Source organism: Eurosta solidaginis, chromosome 2 (genome assembly GCF_040869045.1).
Source record: "Eurosta solidaginis isolate ZX-2024a chromosome 2, ASM4086904v1, whole genome shotgun sequence".
NCBI lineage: Eukaryota > Metazoa > Arthropoda > Insecta > Diptera > Tephritidae > Eurosta > Eurosta solidaginis.
The window spans coordinates 112,312,058-112,332,364 of NC_090320.1; the positions used below are offsets into that span (position 1 = coordinate 112,312,058).

General features: G+C 41.6%; 1 protein-coding gene across 2 annotated transcripts in view; it reads right to left on the reverse strand.

Annotated features, from left to right (window-relative positions):
• The window catches only part of LOC137240152 (prolyl endopeptidase), a 682,234-nt gene that overhangs the window by 661,456 nt on the left and 471 nt on the right, over nt 1-20,307 (reverse strand). For both annotated transcript variants that reach the window (XM_067766092.1, XM_067766093.1), the window contains exon 2: nt 20,015-20,285. In XM_067766092.1, the coding sequence (XP_067622193.1) occupies nt 20,015-20,285 (271 nt within the window). The remainder of the gene's footprint in view (nt 1-20,014; nt 20,286-20,307) is intronic.

Sequence of the window (20,307 nt, forward strand, 5' to 3'; positions counted from 1 at the left end):
ATATCTTCCCAGAGATATTTGCAAACAAAATTGAAAATTTTCATGTGGCTGTTTGAATTGTGATGATTTTGTTATACCCACAAAAAAAAACGGTGACCGAAGGCTGCCAATGCAGAAAGGTGTTCTGCGCAAAAATACTATGGATTCCACCTCCGGTTTCAGAGCACTCCGGGGTCATTTTTCGGGTTTTCGTTAATACGTTTTGATATACGCTACCAGATGTTTTAAATAGTGCCAATGAATGAAAAAGGAAAACGGACCTTTTCATTCAACTCCGTATATTTATTTCACGAAGAAACAGAAAATTTGGAATAAAAAATCGCGCGCTTTCATAAAAAAATAGAAAATTTGGAATAAATTTAAGAAGTCAGTACCCACAAGGTATGGAAGTAATTATTGTCCAAGCCTACTTGACTATTTTATTGTATCTGACCCTTCCATTGTGTTAAAATTTGACCAAATTTCATTTTTATCTGACCACGATTTAATTTTCTGTTCATTTGACATTAAACTGACCACGACCTAAACTCAGTTAATACGTATAGTTATTTTGATTATCGCTCTTTAGATATTAATAGCCTTTTTAATGACCTTGTGGATATTAACTGGTGTGTCTGTTGGGGCTTCAGTTCGGTAAACGAAAAACTTTCGTTTCTTACATACTATTCCAAAAACAAAATACAATTTTTCAATTATAGAAAAATTAAAAAATACAATAATTATCATTAATAAAAAACCTTTAATCCTTTATCAATATGCCGATAAAACAAAAACAACTGGTAATAAACCAAGAGCACATGGGAATGTCAAAAAAAGCAATTGACAATAAACAAATCCAGCATTATCAGTGATTTGCAACAGATAGCGCAACGCTGATTAAATATAGCTGGTAAAGAGGAATCGAAGTAGCAATTTATCAGTCAAAACAAACCACCGCTGTATAGCTAAATGGTTAGCGCAGCGTGCCTAAAGCGTAATAATGGTGAAGGCTTAGCAGCCATCGAAATGGATCTATCTGCGCAGCTATGGCAGGTTGTCTGAATAATGTTCTACATACTATTCCAAAAACAAAATACAATTTTTCAATTATAGAAAAATGTATAAATACAACAATTATCATTAATAAAAAATTATTGTTCTAGGCCTTGAATTCAAATCGAACCTTGAATCCTTTATCCATAGGCCGATAAAACAAAAGTAAAAATAATTTTTAAAATAAGTTTAAAACAATGATGAACGAAAAATACTAGTATTATTGTGAAAAAGCATTGGTGCTTTGTGCCATATTTTTCGTATGTCGAGCGCCCGACGATTTTTTAACACGCTTATATTAGCTTCACTTGTATGTTAGACCCATTGAAGGTTCGCGGCAGTGGTTAAATAACTCGCTACAAAAGAAGTTGTGCTTAATAGCGGAGACACGAACCGCTGTGCTACGGTGCTATCAACATCAAACATCTAAGTGGATTGTATATACTAAAACGGCACCATATTTGCGTTTTTTTAGTTTTTTAACTATATTTATTATCCACAATAATATTAGTTTTTTGTAACTCTCTTTTCCGCGCCTGCTGTCTTCCTTTTGGCTCTTATACGCAGAGTGCATAATATGTTTTGAAAAGGTTCAAGTAGAAAATGCTATACATTTTCCAATTAGTATGAAAATTTACGAGGAATGGAGTCTTATGCCCTTATGCGAAAAAGTTTCTTACGAAGCAAAGCATACATTTTAAAATCTGATTTTTATTATTTAAGCGATTTAAAATATAGATTTCAAAAATTACAATGTCAGTGTAATTAGTACATTTCAAACAAAAACGTACATAATTTCGAAAACATATAACAGAAAATGCTTACAAACTCTCCAAATGAAGAGTGTCTAAGCTTTGGGCAATTGAGGGCGAGCAGTTTAATAAGAGTTATAAATGAGTAATTTTATGTGCTTGTAAGCGTATGAGTCGCGGCACAGTGGCTGACGTACCCGACCAAACGCCCGGGGTTGCGGGTTCGACTCCCACCAAGCATTCCTTTTTTTAAATTTATAAATTATTATTATTAATGGACTGTATTGAGTTTATGGGGTTTTTGATTTAATGTATTCCATTTATTGAGTTGGGTAGTTTTAGTGTTATTGGTGTATTTAAGTCATGGGAGGATGCATAGCATCAGTACACCTTTATTTATTTAATTTGGGGGCGAGCACTGGGGGGCTCTGAGGCTTCGCTCTACTGAGCCACCTCATCCTCTATTTGAAGAACCCTTTAAAATGTGATATGGAGGCGAGCACGGGACGGCTCTGAGGTATTGGCACCCCATTTTCTACAAGAAAAACCTCTATTTATTTAATTTGGGGCGAGAGTTGGGCACTCTGAGGTTTCGCTCTAATGAGCCACCTCATCTTCTATTTGAAGAACCCCTTCAAAGTGTGATATGGAGGCGAGCACTGGGCTCTGATGTATTAGCACACCATCCGAAGAACCTCCATTTTAATTAAAAAACTCAAACTATGTCTTTAGAATATTTCACTAACCAGTTGAGAATTACAAGCACACTCAATGGCTACTGAAACAAACGAACGAAAAATGTTCATAGTTTAAGTCGCTTAAACAAAGAGTAAATTTTCATTGAATTATGTTGCCTTATAAACAAGCAATATGTACAACAAAATTGATTGTTCGAAACAAAATCAAAATAAAACATGGATTTGAAGAATTATAAGTGTTAACTTATATTTAAGAATTCATGAGCTTAACACCGGCTTATAATAATTAAATTTCAATTATTATGTTTTTTCTAAGAGAAACTGAAAAGAAAGAAACATTTACTGGCATATTGCGATGGACCATTTCGAAAACCGCCAACGTAATCATCATCAGGCAATTTTGTAATGTTATCAAATGTTTGACCAGGATTCGAACCGTGAATCCCATGGTGAAACTGCAGTAGCCTTTAACCACTAGGCCATCCTGCTGGTATTTGTTTTCATGCTTAATTCAGGTTTTCTCATTTCTACACTGACAACACAATTGAGACATTCTGTCTCTATATTGATTTGTGTGCCATGTAGATTTGTTTTTGTAAAGTTCTTCTTCGCTGCGAATGAGAAGCTTTGTCAACTCGAGCTCAGTTGTACATATTTATGTATGTTTGTTTAATGGTGTGTTCAGTTTATACTTATATTTAAGAATTCATGAGCTTAACACCGGCTTATAATAATTAAATTTCAATTATTATGTTTTTTCTAAGAGAAACTGAAAAGAAAGAAACATTTACTGGCATATTGCGATGGACCATTTCGAAAACCGCCAACGTAATCATCATACCGTGAATCACATGGTGAAACTGCAGTAGCCTTTAACCACTAGGCCATCCTGCTGGTATTTGTTTTCATGCTTAATTCAGGTTTTCTCATTTCTACACTAACAACACAATTGAGACATTCTGTATCTATATTGATTTGTGTGCCATGTAGATTTGTTTTTGTAAAGTTCTTCTTCGTTGCGAATGAGAAGCTTTGTCAACTCGAGCTCAGTTGTACATATTTATGTATGTTTGTTTAATGGTGTATTCAGTTTATACTTATATTTAAGAAATCATGAGCTTAACACCGGCTTATAATAATTAAATTTCAATTATTATGTTTTTTCTAAGAGAAACTGAAAAGAAAGAAACATTTACTGGCATATTGCGATGGACCATTTCGAAAACCGCCAACGTAATCATCATCAGGCCATTTTGTAATGTTATCAAAGGTTTCACCGGGATTCGAACCGTGAATCACATGGTGAAACTGCAGTAGCCTTTAACCACTAGGCCATCCTGCTGGTATTTGTTTTCATGCTTAATTCAGGTTTTCTCATTTTTACACTAACAACACAATTGAGACATTCTGTCTCTATATTGATTTGTGTCCCATGTAGATTTGTTTTTGTAAAGTTCTTCTTCGTTGCGAATGAGAAGCTTTGTCAACTCGAGCTCAGTTGTACATATTTATGTATGTTTGTTTAATGGTGTGTCCAGTTTATACTTATATTTAAGAATTCATGAGCTTAACACCGGCTTATAATAATTAAATTTCAATTATTATGTTTTTTCTAAGAGAAACTGAAAAGAAAGAAACATTTACTGGCATATTGCGATGGACCATTTCGAAAACCGCCAACGTAATCATCATCAGGCAATTTTGTAATGTTATCAAAGGTTTCACCGGGATTCGAACCGTGAATCACATGGTGAAACTGCAGTAGCCTTTAACCACTAGGCCATCCTTGCTGGTATTTGTTTTCATGCTTAATTCAGGTTTTCTCATTTCTACACTAACAACACAATTGAGACATTCTGTCTTTATATTGATTTGTGTGCCATGTAGATTTGTTTTTGTAAAGTTCTTCTTCGTTGCGAATGAGAAGCTTTGTCAACTCGAGCTCAGATGTACATATTTATGTATGTTTGTTTAATGGTGTGTTCAGTTTATACTTATATTTAAGAATTCATGAGCTTAACACCGGCTTATAATAATTAAATTTCAATTATTATGTTTTTTCTAAGAGAAACTGAAAAGAAAGAAACATTTACTGGCATATTGCGATGGACCATTTCGAAAACCGCCAACGTAATCATCATCAGGCAATTTTGTAATGTTATCAAAGGTTTCACCGGGATTCGAACCGTGAATCACATGGTGAAAGGTGGGAGGGTGGGGCCGTGTGTAGAAGTCCACGAAAGTGGGGAAAGCTTCTGACCGCCATTCACCTGGGAATGGCCAGAGCGATTCTTTTGCATGCGGTTCAAGCAGCTCACTACTGCCGGTCGCTTGCGGCCAAGTATCCTCTGGGTAGCCGCTAAACACCCGTTTAGCGGTGAGCTAATTTGAGAAGGCGACAACCTGGCTAGGCCACTCTGACATAATCGGTTTAAGGGCTAGCCGGGGGAGATTTCATCGGCAGCGTCTGTACACCTCTAGGTGCGGCTGCAAGCGGGCGTCTGTCTTGGAGCAAGCGGCTCGCTATATAAACGTGCCAAGTAATATTTTCACCCCGCTGAGCGGGTTGTGCGCTGGGCTTGGGACCCGCCACGTAAAACCATACTCCAATGAAATATAACAACAAGCCTCGGATAAATACACTCTCTATTGATGACGACCATGGCAAACGTTTGAAGGACAATGAATTGAGGGCATGCACCTGGAACGTCCGCTCCCTGAATGGGATTGGTGCAGATGCCCGGCTGGTTGATGTCATAGTCAAAGCAAAATCTGACATCACCGCCATCCAAGAAATGCGTTGGACGAAGCAAGGAAGAAAGATCAAAAATTGTGACATATATTGGAGTGGCCATGCGAATAAGCGCAGTTTCGGCGTCGGATTCGTGGTGGGAGAGAGACTTTGTCGCCAAGTGCTGGCGTTCACGCCTGTGGACGAGCGTCTCGCCGCTATTCGAATAAAAGCAAAATTTTTTAATATATCATTCATCTGCGCCCATGCGCCGACAGAGGAGAAAGACGATGAGGTGAAAGACCCGTCATGATATAAAAGTCGTGCTTGGCGACTTTAACGCCAGGGTGGGCAAAGAAGGTGTTTTTGGCCCTACAGTCGGAAAGTTCAGCCTACACAATGAAACTTCTCCTAACGGACTGAGGCTGATTGACTTTGCCGGTGCTCGAAACATGGTCATATCAAGCACGAGGTTCATGCATAAAAAGATACATCAAGCTACATGGCTGTCTCCTGATCGAAATACTCGCAATCAGATCGATCACGTTGTGATAGACGGACGGCATGCCTCCAGTGTTTTAGATGTGCGAACGATCCGAGGACCTAACATCGATTCGGACCATTATCTCGTTGCAGCCAAAATACGCACCCGCCTCAACGCGGCTAAAAACAAGGAACAAAAAACACAAGGAAAGCTAGACGTCGAAAAGCTTCAATCACAACAGACTGCCAATGATTTCACAACTCGACTCTCACACCTGCTCTCTGAGGGCACAACTCATCCTGAAGGAATACAGGAGCAGTGGGAGCATATCTCCAAAGCACTTCATACTGCCGCCGAGGAAAAAATTGGTTACCGGCGGCCACGAAAAAACAACTGGTATGATGAAGAATGCCGCGTTGCAACCGAAAGAAAAGACGCTGTCTACAGGGCTACGTTAAAAGCGAGCGCGACAAGAGGAGTGTGTGAACGCTATCGTGAGTTGAAAAGGGAAGCGAGACGTCTTTTCAGGAAGAAAAAAGCAGAAGCAGAAAGGCGTGAGTGCGAGGAGCTTGAGCTGCTAGCCACCAGGAATAACGCCCGAAAATTCTACCAAAAAATACGGCGACAGACGGAAGGTTTTAAGACCGGGGCAAACTCCTGTAGGAATGAAAACGGCGACCTTGTAACTGATGTCCAGAGAGTGCTTAGATTATGGAGGGAACACTTCTCTGCTCTCCTAAATGGAGGCAGCAATTCACCGCGCAGAGATGAAGAACCCGATCCCGCAATCGATGATGATGGAATATATGTCCCCCCGCCCGATTATGACGAAGTTAGAATAGCAATAACCAGATTGAAAAACAACAAGGCCGTGGGCGCTGATGGATTGCCTGCGGAGCTATTCAAGTTCGGCGGCGAGGAGTTGGTAAGGCGCATGCAGCAGCTTCTTAGCAAAATATGGGCGGACGAAAGCATGCCCGACGGTTGGAATCTAAGTGTTCTTTGCCCAGTCCACAAGAAGGGGGATACTGCAAAATGCACCAACTATCGTGGAATCAGCCTTCTTAATATCGCATATAAGGTCCTTTCAAGTGTATTGTGCGAAAGATTGAAGCCCACCGTGAACCGGCTGATTGGACCTTATCAGTGCGGCTTCAGACCTGGTAAATCTACCATCGACCAGATTTTCACAATGCGCCAAATCTTGGAAAAAAACCCGTGAAAAGAGAATCGACACACATCACCTCTTCGTCGACTTTAAAGCCGCCTTCGACAGCACGAAAAGGAGCTGCCTATATGCCGCTATGTCTGAATTTGGTTTCCCCGCAAAACTTATACGGCTGTGCAAAATGACGTTGAGCAACACCATCAGCTCAGTCAGAATTGGGAAGGACCTCTCCGAGCCGTTCGAAACTAAACGAGGTTTCAGACAGGGTGACCCCCTATCGTGCGATTTCTTTAATTTGATGATGGAGAAAATTATACTAGCTGCAGAACTTAACCGCACTGGAACAATATACTATAAAAGCGTGCAATTACTGGCATATGCTGATGACATTGATATCATCGGCCTAAACACCCGCGCTGTTAGTTCTGCTTACTCCAAGCTGGAAAAAGAAGCGGTAAAGATGGGTTTGATGGTGAATGAGGACAAAACGAAGTACCTACTGTCATCGAGCAAAGAGTCAGCGCATATGCGCCTTGGCAACCACGCTACTGTTGGCAGCCATAATTTCGAAATAGTAAAAGACTTCGTTTATTTGGGAACCAGCATCAACACTAGCAACAACATCAGCACTGAAATCCAGCGAAGAATCAATCTTGCCAATAAATGCTACTTTGGACTAGGTAGGCAATTGAAAAGTAAAGTCCTCTCTCGGCGAACGAAAATCATACTCTACAAGTCACTTATCGTACCCGTCCTGCTATATGGGGCAGAAGCATGGACCATGACAACAGCAGATGAAGCGGCTTTGGGAGTGTTCGAGAGAAAAGTTCTTCGAAAGATTTATGGACCTCTACGCGTTGGCGATGGCGAGTACCGAAGAAGATTTAATGATGAGCTGTACGAGCTATACGCAGACATCAACATAGTCCAGCGAATTAAAACGCAGCGGCTGCACTGGCTAGGCCATGTTATGCGAATGAAAGATGATGCTCCGGCCAAGAAAGTGTTTCTATCGGAACCCGCCTATGGAAGCAGAGGTAGAGGGCGGCCCCCACTCCGTTGGAAGGACCAGGTGGAAAACGATTTAAACTCCCTTGGTGTGACCAATTGGCGCCGGTTGGCGGAGCGAAGGAGCGACTGGCGCGCCTTGTTGGACGGCCATAACCGTTTAGACGGTTAAGCGCCAATTAAGTAAGTAAGTAAAAGATTCTGTTATTTAAATATTACAAAAAATCGACTCATACATATCCATATGTTCCTGATGATGACTTCAGATTGAAGTCGAAATATCGACCAAATCTAATATATATTATAAATGGGAAAGTTTGGATGTTAAGATGTTTTGATGTTTGGATGTTTGGATGTTTGGATGTTTGGATGTTTGTCCAGACGTTTGTCTTTGTGACTCAATAACGCAAGAACGGCTGGACCGATTTGGATGAAATTTTGCACACATATAGCCAATAGTCTAGAAGGACCTACTAGCTATATATTTTTCAAAAGGGGCGTGGCCCCCGCCCCCTAGGAACAGTTATAATTTAATTATTATATTTTTTCGTCTTTGCGACTGAATCACGCCAAAATGGCTACACAGATTTTGATGAAATTTGGGACACAGACAGTAGTCTACTAGCGAAATTTTTTTCGAACATGGAAAGAGGGGTGGGGGTCCCACGACCCCTTCGAGAAATTATTTTTCATAATTTTTACACATTATAACTTTACGTATACTGGCCTTCACCAATATCACAGACTCAAGGGGTCAAATAAGTCGAGGGCTTACAAAGTAAGCAGTGACGCCCTCCGCCCGCCCCCCTTTATCTCCCCTCTGGTGTAAAATCCATAAATTGTTATAACTCAATCTAAATTTTCTCTTAATCAATAGTTTTTGGTATCTGGTACATACAGAACGAGATCTAGACAATTTTGGAGGAACGATCAGTGGTCCTCTCCTCTACTCCCGCCATCCGCTCTCCATCAATTGTTTTTATTAGCACGCTTTTATTAGCTTTACCTGTATGTTTCTATCTAACTTTTTATTCGCTCCAATGCGCCTGCTGCCTTATTAACATGGTTTTATAATTAGCTTCACCTTATTTGTAATCCCGTAAGGGTCATATCGAGACCCTTCCGGGATCATTTCTGGATGGTTTTCGGGATCGGTCCGGGATTACGCCGGGGTAATTTCGGGACTTTTTCGGGACTATTTCGGGATCATTTTGGGACCCTTCCGGGATCATTTCTGTATAGTTTACGGGATCCGTCCGGGATCCCGTCGGGGTTATTTTGGAACATTTTCGGGACTATTCCGGAATCATTTCGGGACTATTTCGCGATCATTTGGGGACCCTTCCGGCATCATTTCTGGATGGTTTTCGGGATCCGTGCGGGATCTCGTCGGGGTCATATGGGGACTTTTCGGGATCATTTGGGGGCTCTTCCGGCATCATTTCTGGATGGTTTTCGGGATCCGTCCGGGATATCGTCGGGGTCATTTGGGGACTTTTTCGGGATCATTTGGGGGCTCTTCCGGCATCATTTCTGGATGGTTTTCGGGATCCGTCCGGGATCTCGTCGGGGTCATTTGGGGACTTTTTCGGGATCATTTTGGGGCTCATCCGGCATCATTTCTGGATGGTTTTCGGGATCCGTCCGGGATCCCGTCGGGGTCATTTCGGGATTTTTTCGCGACTAATACGGGATCATTTGGGAACCCTTTCGGCATCATTTCTGGATGGTTTTCGGGATCCGTCCGGGATCCCGTCGGGGTCATTTCGGGACTTTTTCGCGACTAATACGGGATCATTTGGGAACCCTTTCGGCATCATTTCTGGATGGTTTTCGGGAAACGTCCGGGATCCCATTAGGGTAATTTCGGGACTATTAGGGGATCATTTGGGAACCTTTCCGGCATCATTTCTGGATAATTTTCGGGATCCGTCCGGTATGCCGACGAGGTCATTTCGGGACTATTTCGGGATCATTTGGGATACCTACCGGCATCATTTCTGGATGGTTTTTGGGATTCGTCCGGGATCCCGTCGTGGTCCTTTCGGGACTTTTTTTCGACTAATACGGGATCATTTGCGGACCCTTTCGGCATCATTTCTGGATAGTTGTCGGGATCCCGTCACGGTCATTTCGGGACTATTAGGGGATCATTTGAGGACCTTTCCGGCATAATTTCTGTATTGTTTTCGGAATCCTTTCGGGATCCCGTCAGGGTCATTTTGGGACTTTTTCGGGGCTAATACGGGATCCTCTAGGGGTCGTTTCGTCACTTTTTCTGTTTTATTTCGGGATCATTTGGGGACCCTTCCGGCATAATTTCTTGATGGTTTGCCGGATCCATCAGGGTCATTTCGGGACCATTTTTGGATCAGTTGGGGACCCTTCCGAGATCATTCCTGATCATTTCATTACTTTTCCGGGATAGTTTTTGGACCCTTCCGGGATCATTTCTGGATCTGTGCGGGATCCCATCTGGGTCATTTCCGGACTATTTCGGGATCATTTTGGGATCCTTCCGGAATCATTTCTGTATGGCTTTCGCGATCCGTCGTTGATTCCCTCGGAGCCATTTCGGAACCTTTTCTGGAGTATGTCGGGGTCATTTGGGGACTTTTTCGGGATCATTTGGGGCTCTTCCGGCATCATTTCTGGATGGTTTTCGGGATCCATCAGGAATATCGTCGGGGTCATTTGGGGACTTTTTCGGGATCATTTGGGGGCTCTTCCGGCATCATTTCTGGATGGTTTTCGGGATCCGTCCGGGATCCCATCAGGGTAATTTCGGGACTATTAGGGGATCATTTGTGGACCTTTCCGGCATCATTTCTGGATAATTTTCGGTATCCGTCCGGAATGCCGACTAGGTCATTTCGGGATTATTTCGGGATCATTTGGGATACCTAATCATTTCTGGATGGTTTTCGGGATCCGTGCGGGATCTCGTCGGGGTCATTTGGGGACTTTTTCGGGATCATTCGGGGGCTCTTCCGGCATCATTTCTGGATGGTTTTCGGGATCCATCAGGGATATCGTCGGGGTCATTTGGGGACTTTTTCGGGATCATTTGGGGGCTCTTCAGGCATCATTTCTGGATGGTTTTCGGGATCCGTCCGGGATCCCATCAGGGTAATTTCGGGACTATTAGGGGATCATTTGTGGACCTTTCCGGCATCATTTCTGGATAATTTTCGGTATCCGTCCGGAATGCCGACGAGGTAATTTCCGGATTATTTCGGGATCATTTGGGATACCTACCGGCATCATTTCTGGATGGTTTTTGGGATTCGTCCGGGATCCCGTCGGTGTCATTTCGGGACTTTTTCTCGACTAATACGGGATCATTTGCGAACCCTTTCGGCATAATTTCTGGATAGTTGTCGGGATCCGTTCGGGATCCCGTCACGGTCATTTCGGAACTATTAGGGGATCATTTGAGGATCTTTCCGGCATCATTTCTGGATAGTTTTTGGAATCCTTTCGGGATCCCGTCAGGGTCATTTCGGGGCTTTTTCGGGATCATTTAAGGATGGCTTTCAGGATTCGTCCGGGAACTCGTCAGGGTAATTTCTGGACTTTTCCGAGACTATTTCGGGATCATTTTGGGACCTTCCCAAGATCATTTCTGGATAGATTTGGGGATTTGTCCGGGATGCCCTCAGGGTCATTTTGGGGCTATTAGGTGGGCATTTGAGGACCGTTCCGGCATCACTTCTGGATGGTTTTCGGTATCCGTTCAGATTCCCGTCGGAATAATTGCGGGACTTTTTCGGGATCATTGGGGTCCCTTCCAAAATCATTTCTGGATGGTTTTTGGGATTCGTCCGGCATCCCGTCGGGGTCATTTCGGGAATTTTTGTCCACTAATGCGGGATCTTTTGTGGGCCCTTTCGGTATCATTTCTGGATAGTTGTCGGGATCCGTTCGGGATCCCGTCAGGGTCTTTTCGGAACTATTGGGAGATCATTTGAGGACCTTTCCGGCATCATTTCTGGTTAGTTTTCGGGATCCTTTCCGGGTCCCATCAGGGTCATTTCGGGACTTTTTCGGCATCATTTAAGATTGGTTTTCAGGATTCGTCCGGGATCCGTCAGGGTAATTTCTGGACTGTTCCCAGACTATTTCGGGATAATTTTGGGACCCTCCCAAGATCATTTCTGGATGAATTTCGGGATCTGTCTGGGATGCCGTCAGGGTCATTTTGGGACTATTAGGTGATCATTTGAGGACCTTTTCGGCATCACTTCTGGATGGTTTTCGGTATCCGCTCAGGATCCCGTCGGAATTATTGCGGGACTTTTTCGGGATCATTTGGTGTCCCTTCCGGCATCATTTCTGGATGGTTTTTGGGATTCGTCCGGCATCCCGTCGGGTTCATTTCGGGACTTTTTCTCGACTAAGACCGGATCATTTGCGGGCCCTTTCGGCATCATTTCTAGATAGTTGTCGGCATCCGTTCGGGATCCCGTCAGGGTCTTTTCGGAACTATTAGGTGATCATTTGATGACATTTCCGGCATCATTTCTGGATAGTTTTCGGAATCCTTTCGGGGTTCAGCCAGGGTCATTTCGGGACTTTTTCGGGATCATTTAGAGATGGCTTTCAGGATTCGTCCGGGAACCCGTCAGGGTAATTTCTGAACTTTTCCGAGACTATTTCGGGATCATTTTTGGACCTTCCCAAGATCATTTCTGGATGGATTTCGGGATCTGTCCGGGATGCCGTCAGGGTCATTTTGGTATTAGGTGATCATTTGAGGACCTTTCCGGCATCACTTCTGGATGGTTTTCGGTATCCGATCAGGATCCCCTCGGAATCATTGCGGGACTTTTTCGGGATCATTTGGGGTCCCTCCCAAGATCATTTCTGGATGGATTTCGGGATCTGTCCGGGATCCCGTCAGGGTCATTTAGGGGTGCGTTCGAGATCCCGTCAGGGTCATTTCGGGACTTCTTCGGGACTATATCGGGATCATTTCTGGATGGTTTATGGGATCCGTCCATGACCCCTTAAGAGTCATTTCGGGACTATTAGGTGATCATTTGATGACCTTTCCGGCATCACTTCTGGATAATTTTCGGTATCCGTTAAGGATCCCGTCGGAATCAATGCGGGACTTTTACGGAATCATTTGGGATTCCTTCCGGCATCATTTCTGGATGGTTTTCGGTATTTGTCCGGGATCCCGTCGGGGTTATTTCGGGACCTTTTCGGGGCTAATACGGGATCATTTGGGGATCCTCTAGGGGTCGTTTCGTGACTTTTTCTGTATTATTTCGGGATCATTTTGGGACCCTTTTAGCATAATTTCTTGATGGTTTGCCGGATCCATCAGGGTCATTTCGGGACCATTTTGGGACCATTTGGGGACCCTTCCGAGATCATTTCTGGATCCGTCCGGGATGCCGTAGGAGCCATTTCGGGATTTTTTGTTACTTTTCCGGGATAGTTTTTGCACCCTTCCGGGATCATTTCTGCATCTGTGCGGGATCCCATCTGGGTCAATTCCGGACTATTTCGGGATCATTTTGGAATCCTTCCGGAATCATTTCTGTATGGTTTTCGCGATCCATCGTGGATCCCCTCGGAGCCATTTCGGAACTTTTTCTGGAGTTAGTCGGGATAATTTAGGGACCCTTCCTGGATATTTTCTGGATGGTTTCTGAGATCCGTCCGGGAGCCCGTCAGGGTAATTTCGGAACTTTTTCGGGACTATTTCGGGATCAATTTGGTACCCTTCAGGCATCATTTCTGTGTGGTTATCTGGATAAGTCTAGAATCGTGTCGTTGTCATTTCGGGTTTTTTTTGGGACTACTTCGGGAACTTTTGGAAACACTTCCGGGGCGTTTCTGGATGGTTTTCGGGATCCGTCCGCGATAGCGTCGGGGTCATTTCGTGGCTTTTTCTGGATAATTTCGTTATCATTTTGGGATCCTATCAGGTTATCAGCTCATAAAGTTCTTTTTTTTACTCAATTACAAAAATAAAATGTATTAGACAGAAAAAAAATTTTAAACAGATAACTTTATAAGCAGGCTAACGTGAATAGCCCACATATTTCATTTTCTCCTTGCGGACGGGGCCGCGGGTAAAGGCTAGTATATTATAAATTAAATATTGCTTCAAATAAATGTTTTCATACATTTAAATCAATTGGGGCAATCCCCGTTTAACTCATACAAATAGACAACATTGATTAATTCGTTATAGTTCTATAAATAGAACAAAACCAACAATAATACCAGTTTCTTTGAAACCGCCTTACCAACGCATAACTTACGCGCATGATTACATACGAAGTATGTCCTGTGTATAAAGAAAATATGCAAAAGAAGGCAATTGGGATAAGGTTAACAACAACTAAGGCATGGCGTGGCTGAATGCGTGCGGGTTCAAATCCCACTCCCGGGAGAAAAGGCTTTGAAGAGATTTAAAATGTATAATCGAAACAGCTGTCGCTTTGTCCGGCCTGATGTCACGTTGTTTAAATTTTTCACAAATTATTAAATAAATTTGGATAATGTTGACCCCCTACTTGATCAGCTTTGTGTGTGCATTGGTGGATCTTCTTTTTCCAGTTCGCTGTATATCTTTGCTTCGTATATTCCACCGAATAGTGCTGACAGCCTCTATATCCCGCATGCTGAAAACATTATAACTTTTGTACACAATAGGCTGGGTGAGAACCAGATTTGCGTTTTTGGTGATTTTAATCTTGGTTGCGTTAGCTGGTCAAATAGCTATTCATGTAATGGTCTTGTTCCTAATAATCTGTCTTCTTTTCATGAGACTTATGTTATTGATAATCTAATTAGCTTAAATTTATGTCAAATTAACAACAACGTTAACAAGCTCGATAGAATTTAAGATTAAATTTTTGTTGATGATTGTTTGCATCATTATCTATCTGAATGTCCTGATCCAATATCGTTACCAGGGTTGCATCATGTTGCTCTGGTTCTGTAAATGAAGTTTTATCACTTTTCAATGGTTTCTCCGGAGAATGAAATAGTTTTTAATTATGCTCTTTATGATTTTGATAATCTAAATATTATTTGTTCTGATGTTAACTGGGATGACTCTTTGGATAGCGGATTCAAGGGGTTGTGTAGCGCAATATATAGCTTCTCTAACCCAATTGTCAACCTCACCTTCGAGCGGCGAATCCCGTTTCACTAACAGACGAGGCTCTGGCGACCCCAAGCTCCTCATGGAACTTGGGGGTGGGGAGGGAGGGATGGCCTGAAGGTTCAATGTGGCCATATAAATCGTTCCCGAGATGGTCGGTCCAGCACCTTAATGGTGCTGTGTTACCGGAGCGTATCGGATCTGTATCCGACAAAGCACCATCACATCGATAACACTCCCCAAAGCCTTCGAGGAGTAACCTAATAGCTACAACAACAACAACAACTTTTTGGATGGCTTAGATGTTTCTGCCAGTTTTTACAAATTCAAAGAAATTTTTTAGCCATTTGGTCTATCAATATTCCTTTGATAAAAAGCAAACCATATAAGTTACCTTGGTATAACTATCGTTTGAAGAAGTTAAAAAATCTTCGCAATAAATTTTACAACAAGTATAAGGCAACCAACAGTAAATGCCATTATAATACCTACAAGCGTTTGCTGAAAGAGTTTAACTGTCTGGATAAGTTTTTGCATAGAAATTATATTCTTAATATCGAACATAGCATCAACTATAATCCCAAGACCTTTTGGAACTTTTTGAAGTTGAATAAGTCCTGTTCTATAATACCATCAACCGTTTTCTTAATGACAAATCAGCTCATACTCCTGTAGATTTGGCAAATTTGTTTGCCGACTTCTTCAAGGCTAATTTTGATAACAATTATTCTGAGTCAGACCTTGATCTCAATTCTTCCTCTAATGCAAATTTATCGTCAGGTTTTGGGTCGCTCCTTCTCATATATAAAGATGTTGCTAATGTCATGGTTTGTGACAATTTAGCAAAACTGCCTGTTCAGCACTTCGTTGTTGTTGTTGTTGTAGCAATAAGGGCACTTCCCGAGGGCCTTGGGGAGTTTTATCGATGTTGATGGTCCTTTGCCGGATGCAGATCCGGTACATTCCGGTACCAAGCCCGACCATCTCGGGAACGATTTGCCAAGTTCCCTTTAGTTGTACATAGGTGGTGGGAGGGTCGTATGACCTAGAAGGTTTCATGTGGTCATACCAAATGTGCATTAGCAGTCGATCTCCGTCGTATACTATTACCCCAATTACTAATGATTAAAATGGAATTGCATTTTTGTTGGCTATACATTAAGGGTCTATTTGGTTTTATTCAGAAACCAAAGACGTTTGACCACTGAAATTTTGAATATAGGTTTTCAGTTTACCATCGAGAATTATTCAGTAATTTTGGTAATTCGGCAGAGGTTTCAAAAGACGCGCTTTGGATCCAGGATCACGAATCCGAAAATTGAAAATTTTATATCTTCCCAGAGATATTTGCAAACAAAATTGAAAATTTTCATGTGGCTGTTTGAATTGTGATGATTTTGTTATACCCACAAAAAAAAACGGTGACCGAAGGCTGCCAATGCAGAAAGGTGTTCTGCGCAAAAATACTATGGATTCCACCTCCGGTTTCAGAGCACTCCGGGGTCATTTTTCGGGTTTTCGTTAATACGTTTTGATATACGCTACCAGATGTTTTAAATAGTGCCAATGAATGAAAAAGGAAAACGGACCTTTTCATTCAACTCCGTATATTTATTTCACGAAGAAACAGAAAATTTGGAATAAAAAATCGCGCGCTTTCATAAAAAAATAGAAAATTTGGAATAAATTTAAGAAGTCAGTACCCACAAGGTATGGAAGTAATTATTGCCCAAGCCTACTTGACTATTTTATTGTATCTGACCCTTCCATTGTGTTAAAATTTGACCAAATTTCATTTTTATCTGACCACGATTTAATTTTCTGTTCATTTGACATTAAACTGACCACGACCTAAACTCAGTTAATACGTATAGTTATTTTGATTATCGCTCTTTAGATATTAATAGCCTTTTTAATGACCTTGTGGATATTAACTGGTGTGTCTGTTGGGGCTTCAGTTCGGTAAACGAAAAACTTTAAAAAGCGAAACAATACTTACTGTAAGTGGAAAAGGAATCGGACGGAAACGAATTGAAGTACGTTTAAGTTGGTAAGAAATGAAACCATATTTACCACATTAACCATAAGGCGTGAAAAGAGGAATTATTTCGCTAAAAGGCTGTGCCCCTCCCTGCCTAATAATTTGTGATGGCGTAATTTAAAAGCCCTGCGTGTGCATGTTAGTGATATCTCCGTCTGTACCCACGACCGTGATACCCTGAATGAAGCGTTTGTACAATATTTCCCTTCCTTAGCCCCTTGTTCGCATTGATCTTTGTCCGCAGCCCACTTTGATGTTATTCCCGTATAACTTACCTACCATTGCGCACATAATTAAACATAGTTTCACAACGTCTTGCTTCCCTAGTGCGTGGAAAATTGCCACTGTGATTCCTGTGGTCAAAAACAAATCTGCTACTACGCCCAGTGACTTTCGCCCTATCAGTATACTGCCGGCTTTGTCGAAAGGTGCTAAATCAATAATGTCTTAGCAAATTTACTCCCATGTCAATGAGTTCAATCATTTATCGAATTTCCAGTCTGGGTTTAGAGCTAAACACAGCTGATCCACAGCTATGGCAAAAATACTGGATGACATTAGAATTGCTTTTGGGGGATTCAAGGGGTTGTGTAGCGCAACATATAGCTTCTCCAACCCAATTTTCAACCTCACCTTCGAGCGGCGAATCCCGTTTCACTAACAGACGAGGCTCTGGCGACCCCAAGCTCCTCATGGAACTTGGGGGTGGGGAGGGAGGGATGGCCTGAAGGTTCAATGTGGCCATATAAATCGTTCCCGATATGGTCGGGCCAGTACCTTAATGGTGCTGTTACCGGAGCGTATCGGATCTGTATCCGACAAAGGACCATCACATCGATAACACTCCCGAAAGCCTTCGGGGAGTAACCTAATCGCTACAACAACAACAACAACAACAGAATTGCTTTTGACAAAAATTTAGCTCATCTGCTGTGCAACTGATGCAGAGCTACCTTACAGATAGGTCCCAGCGGGTGAAGGTTGACCTGAAACTGTCTATGTTACGTCCACTGTCGTCTGGTGTTCCCCAGGGTTTCATTCTGGGACCACTTCTATTTATCTTTTTGTGAATAATGTGTTCTCTGAATGTGGACATGCAAGTATCCACGCATATGTGGATACATACATACATACATCCAATTATATATGTCCCGTCCTCTTGACCAGACAACTAACATGTGCGTTAATTTTAATGATGACCTATCTTCTCTCAAGTCCTGGGCATCACGAAATGACCTTCGTCTAAATGTTGATGAGTGTTATGTGTTGCCTATAAGTAAAAAACGTCTCGCACCTGTCCCTCCTCTATACATTGGAGATCGAGCTATTAAAACAGTCTCAAAAGTAACTAACCTAGGTTATGTCAATAACACTGACCTTACCTGCACGGATCATATAAGCTCTTCTGTTGGCAAGATATACTATACCCTAAGGAGTCTTCGGATGTCCGCCGCATCTACACCGGCTAGCATAAGGCGAAAACTTGCCACTCAACTTATAATGTATATAATTTCTTACTCTGATCTCTGTATAGCAAGCTAGACTCTCAGTCTGCACACAAATTGGATGTGGCTTTCAACCATGTCTTCGGGCTTACGAGATTTGCGCATATTTCTGCCTGGAGGACAAGTCTTTTGGAGTGTGAACTCTCTGAGAACGTAAAAGTTAGAAATTGCATGTTCCTCTTTCACTTAATAAAGGAGAAGTCGCCTAGTTATCTCTATGAAAAGCTAATATTTCCTAGGTCTGCTCGTTCTTATGATTTGGTTGTGCCGCAATATAATTATCTCTCATCGGTTAGACTATTTTTCATCAATGCTACGCGTTTATGGAACTCAATTCCTTCTACTATACGCAGTAGTCTGAATAAGAGCAACATTAAGACTATTTTAACCTCATATTTCAGTAACCTTGTAACTTAACTGATTTTTTTTTTTTTTTGATTGATTCTTTGTTCTTTTTACCCTAAGATGTGTTTTCTAAAACCTTATGTATTTTCTTGTTATATTGTTCTACTTACAGGTTTATTTATATCTCTATTTTAATTAACTTTTTCTCTAATAATGTTTCTTGATATGTGTTAAAATATTTAAATTACTATTGTTGTACTAAAAAAGAATTACTTTTCTTATTGTACTAATGCATTTATTAATAAATGAAATGAAAATGAAAAAACCTCGTGATTAAAATACATGGTAACATACTAGATGGCAGTGCACCACCTGATTTCGGGACAACATTTTCGAGTGTGGTATCAAAAGAAGCGCCTCGGCCTCGTTTTAAGAATCCGGAAACCAAAAAATTTATTTCTGTCGAAAGTTATTTACAAAAAACCGTAAAATGCCCCCGAGAGGGACCGAAATAGGGAGCCCGATCCATAGTTTTTTTGTACAGATCACTTTTCTGAGTTGGCGGCCTTCGGCCGCGATATAAAACAAATAAGCTTGGTGGGTCCGACACCGGTTTGGGGATCAAAACTAAATACGCGCAGAACACCTTTCTGTAATGGTGTGTGTACAACAAAACTGGCAAAAAACAACAACCACAGGAAAATTTGAACCGATTTTTTTCTTATATCTTTTGACAGAAATAAAAAAACTTAATTTCCGCTTTCGGATTATTAAAACGCGTCTTTTGATACCTACATTGTCAAATTTTTACTACAATTAGGCAGTCCACCCACCGTCATCTAGTAAATTACCAAATACGTAAGTCGTTATTTGTCCATGTTTTGAAGTCTGCTAGCACCATATTTACTCAATTCATTCCGTTTACTTGCATTTTTTCTGAAGCTTTAATATTAAATTTTTGATAAAATTTTAAGCCTCCTGTGGGTGGGGTGGTGTTTTTTTAGGATTGGGGGATCACCCCTACCCCCTTCCACCACCCTCAACTTCCATCCCAGGGACCCTTAATGTATAGTATACCCTTGCATTCGCCCAGCTCTGTCTATAAAATGCAGATTACTAACAGAATAGAAAAATCCCTTGCTATCACTTGTCCAAGATATCTCGCTGAATTTCACATTCTCCAAACAATCTGAAAAATCTTTGCAGGAATTTACATAGCGTATCTTTATCTTTATCCAATCAGATCCATTTTCACTTAAGCCATATGCCATATAGTTACCATCTTCAGAAAAAGATATCTGGGCCAAAGCAATGGTTCCATCTTGGGACCACAAATTTGGATCGAAAAATATTTGTGGGTCGTCACTAAGAGATTTTTGCTGGTACAAAACACTAAAACAGATATCATTATATG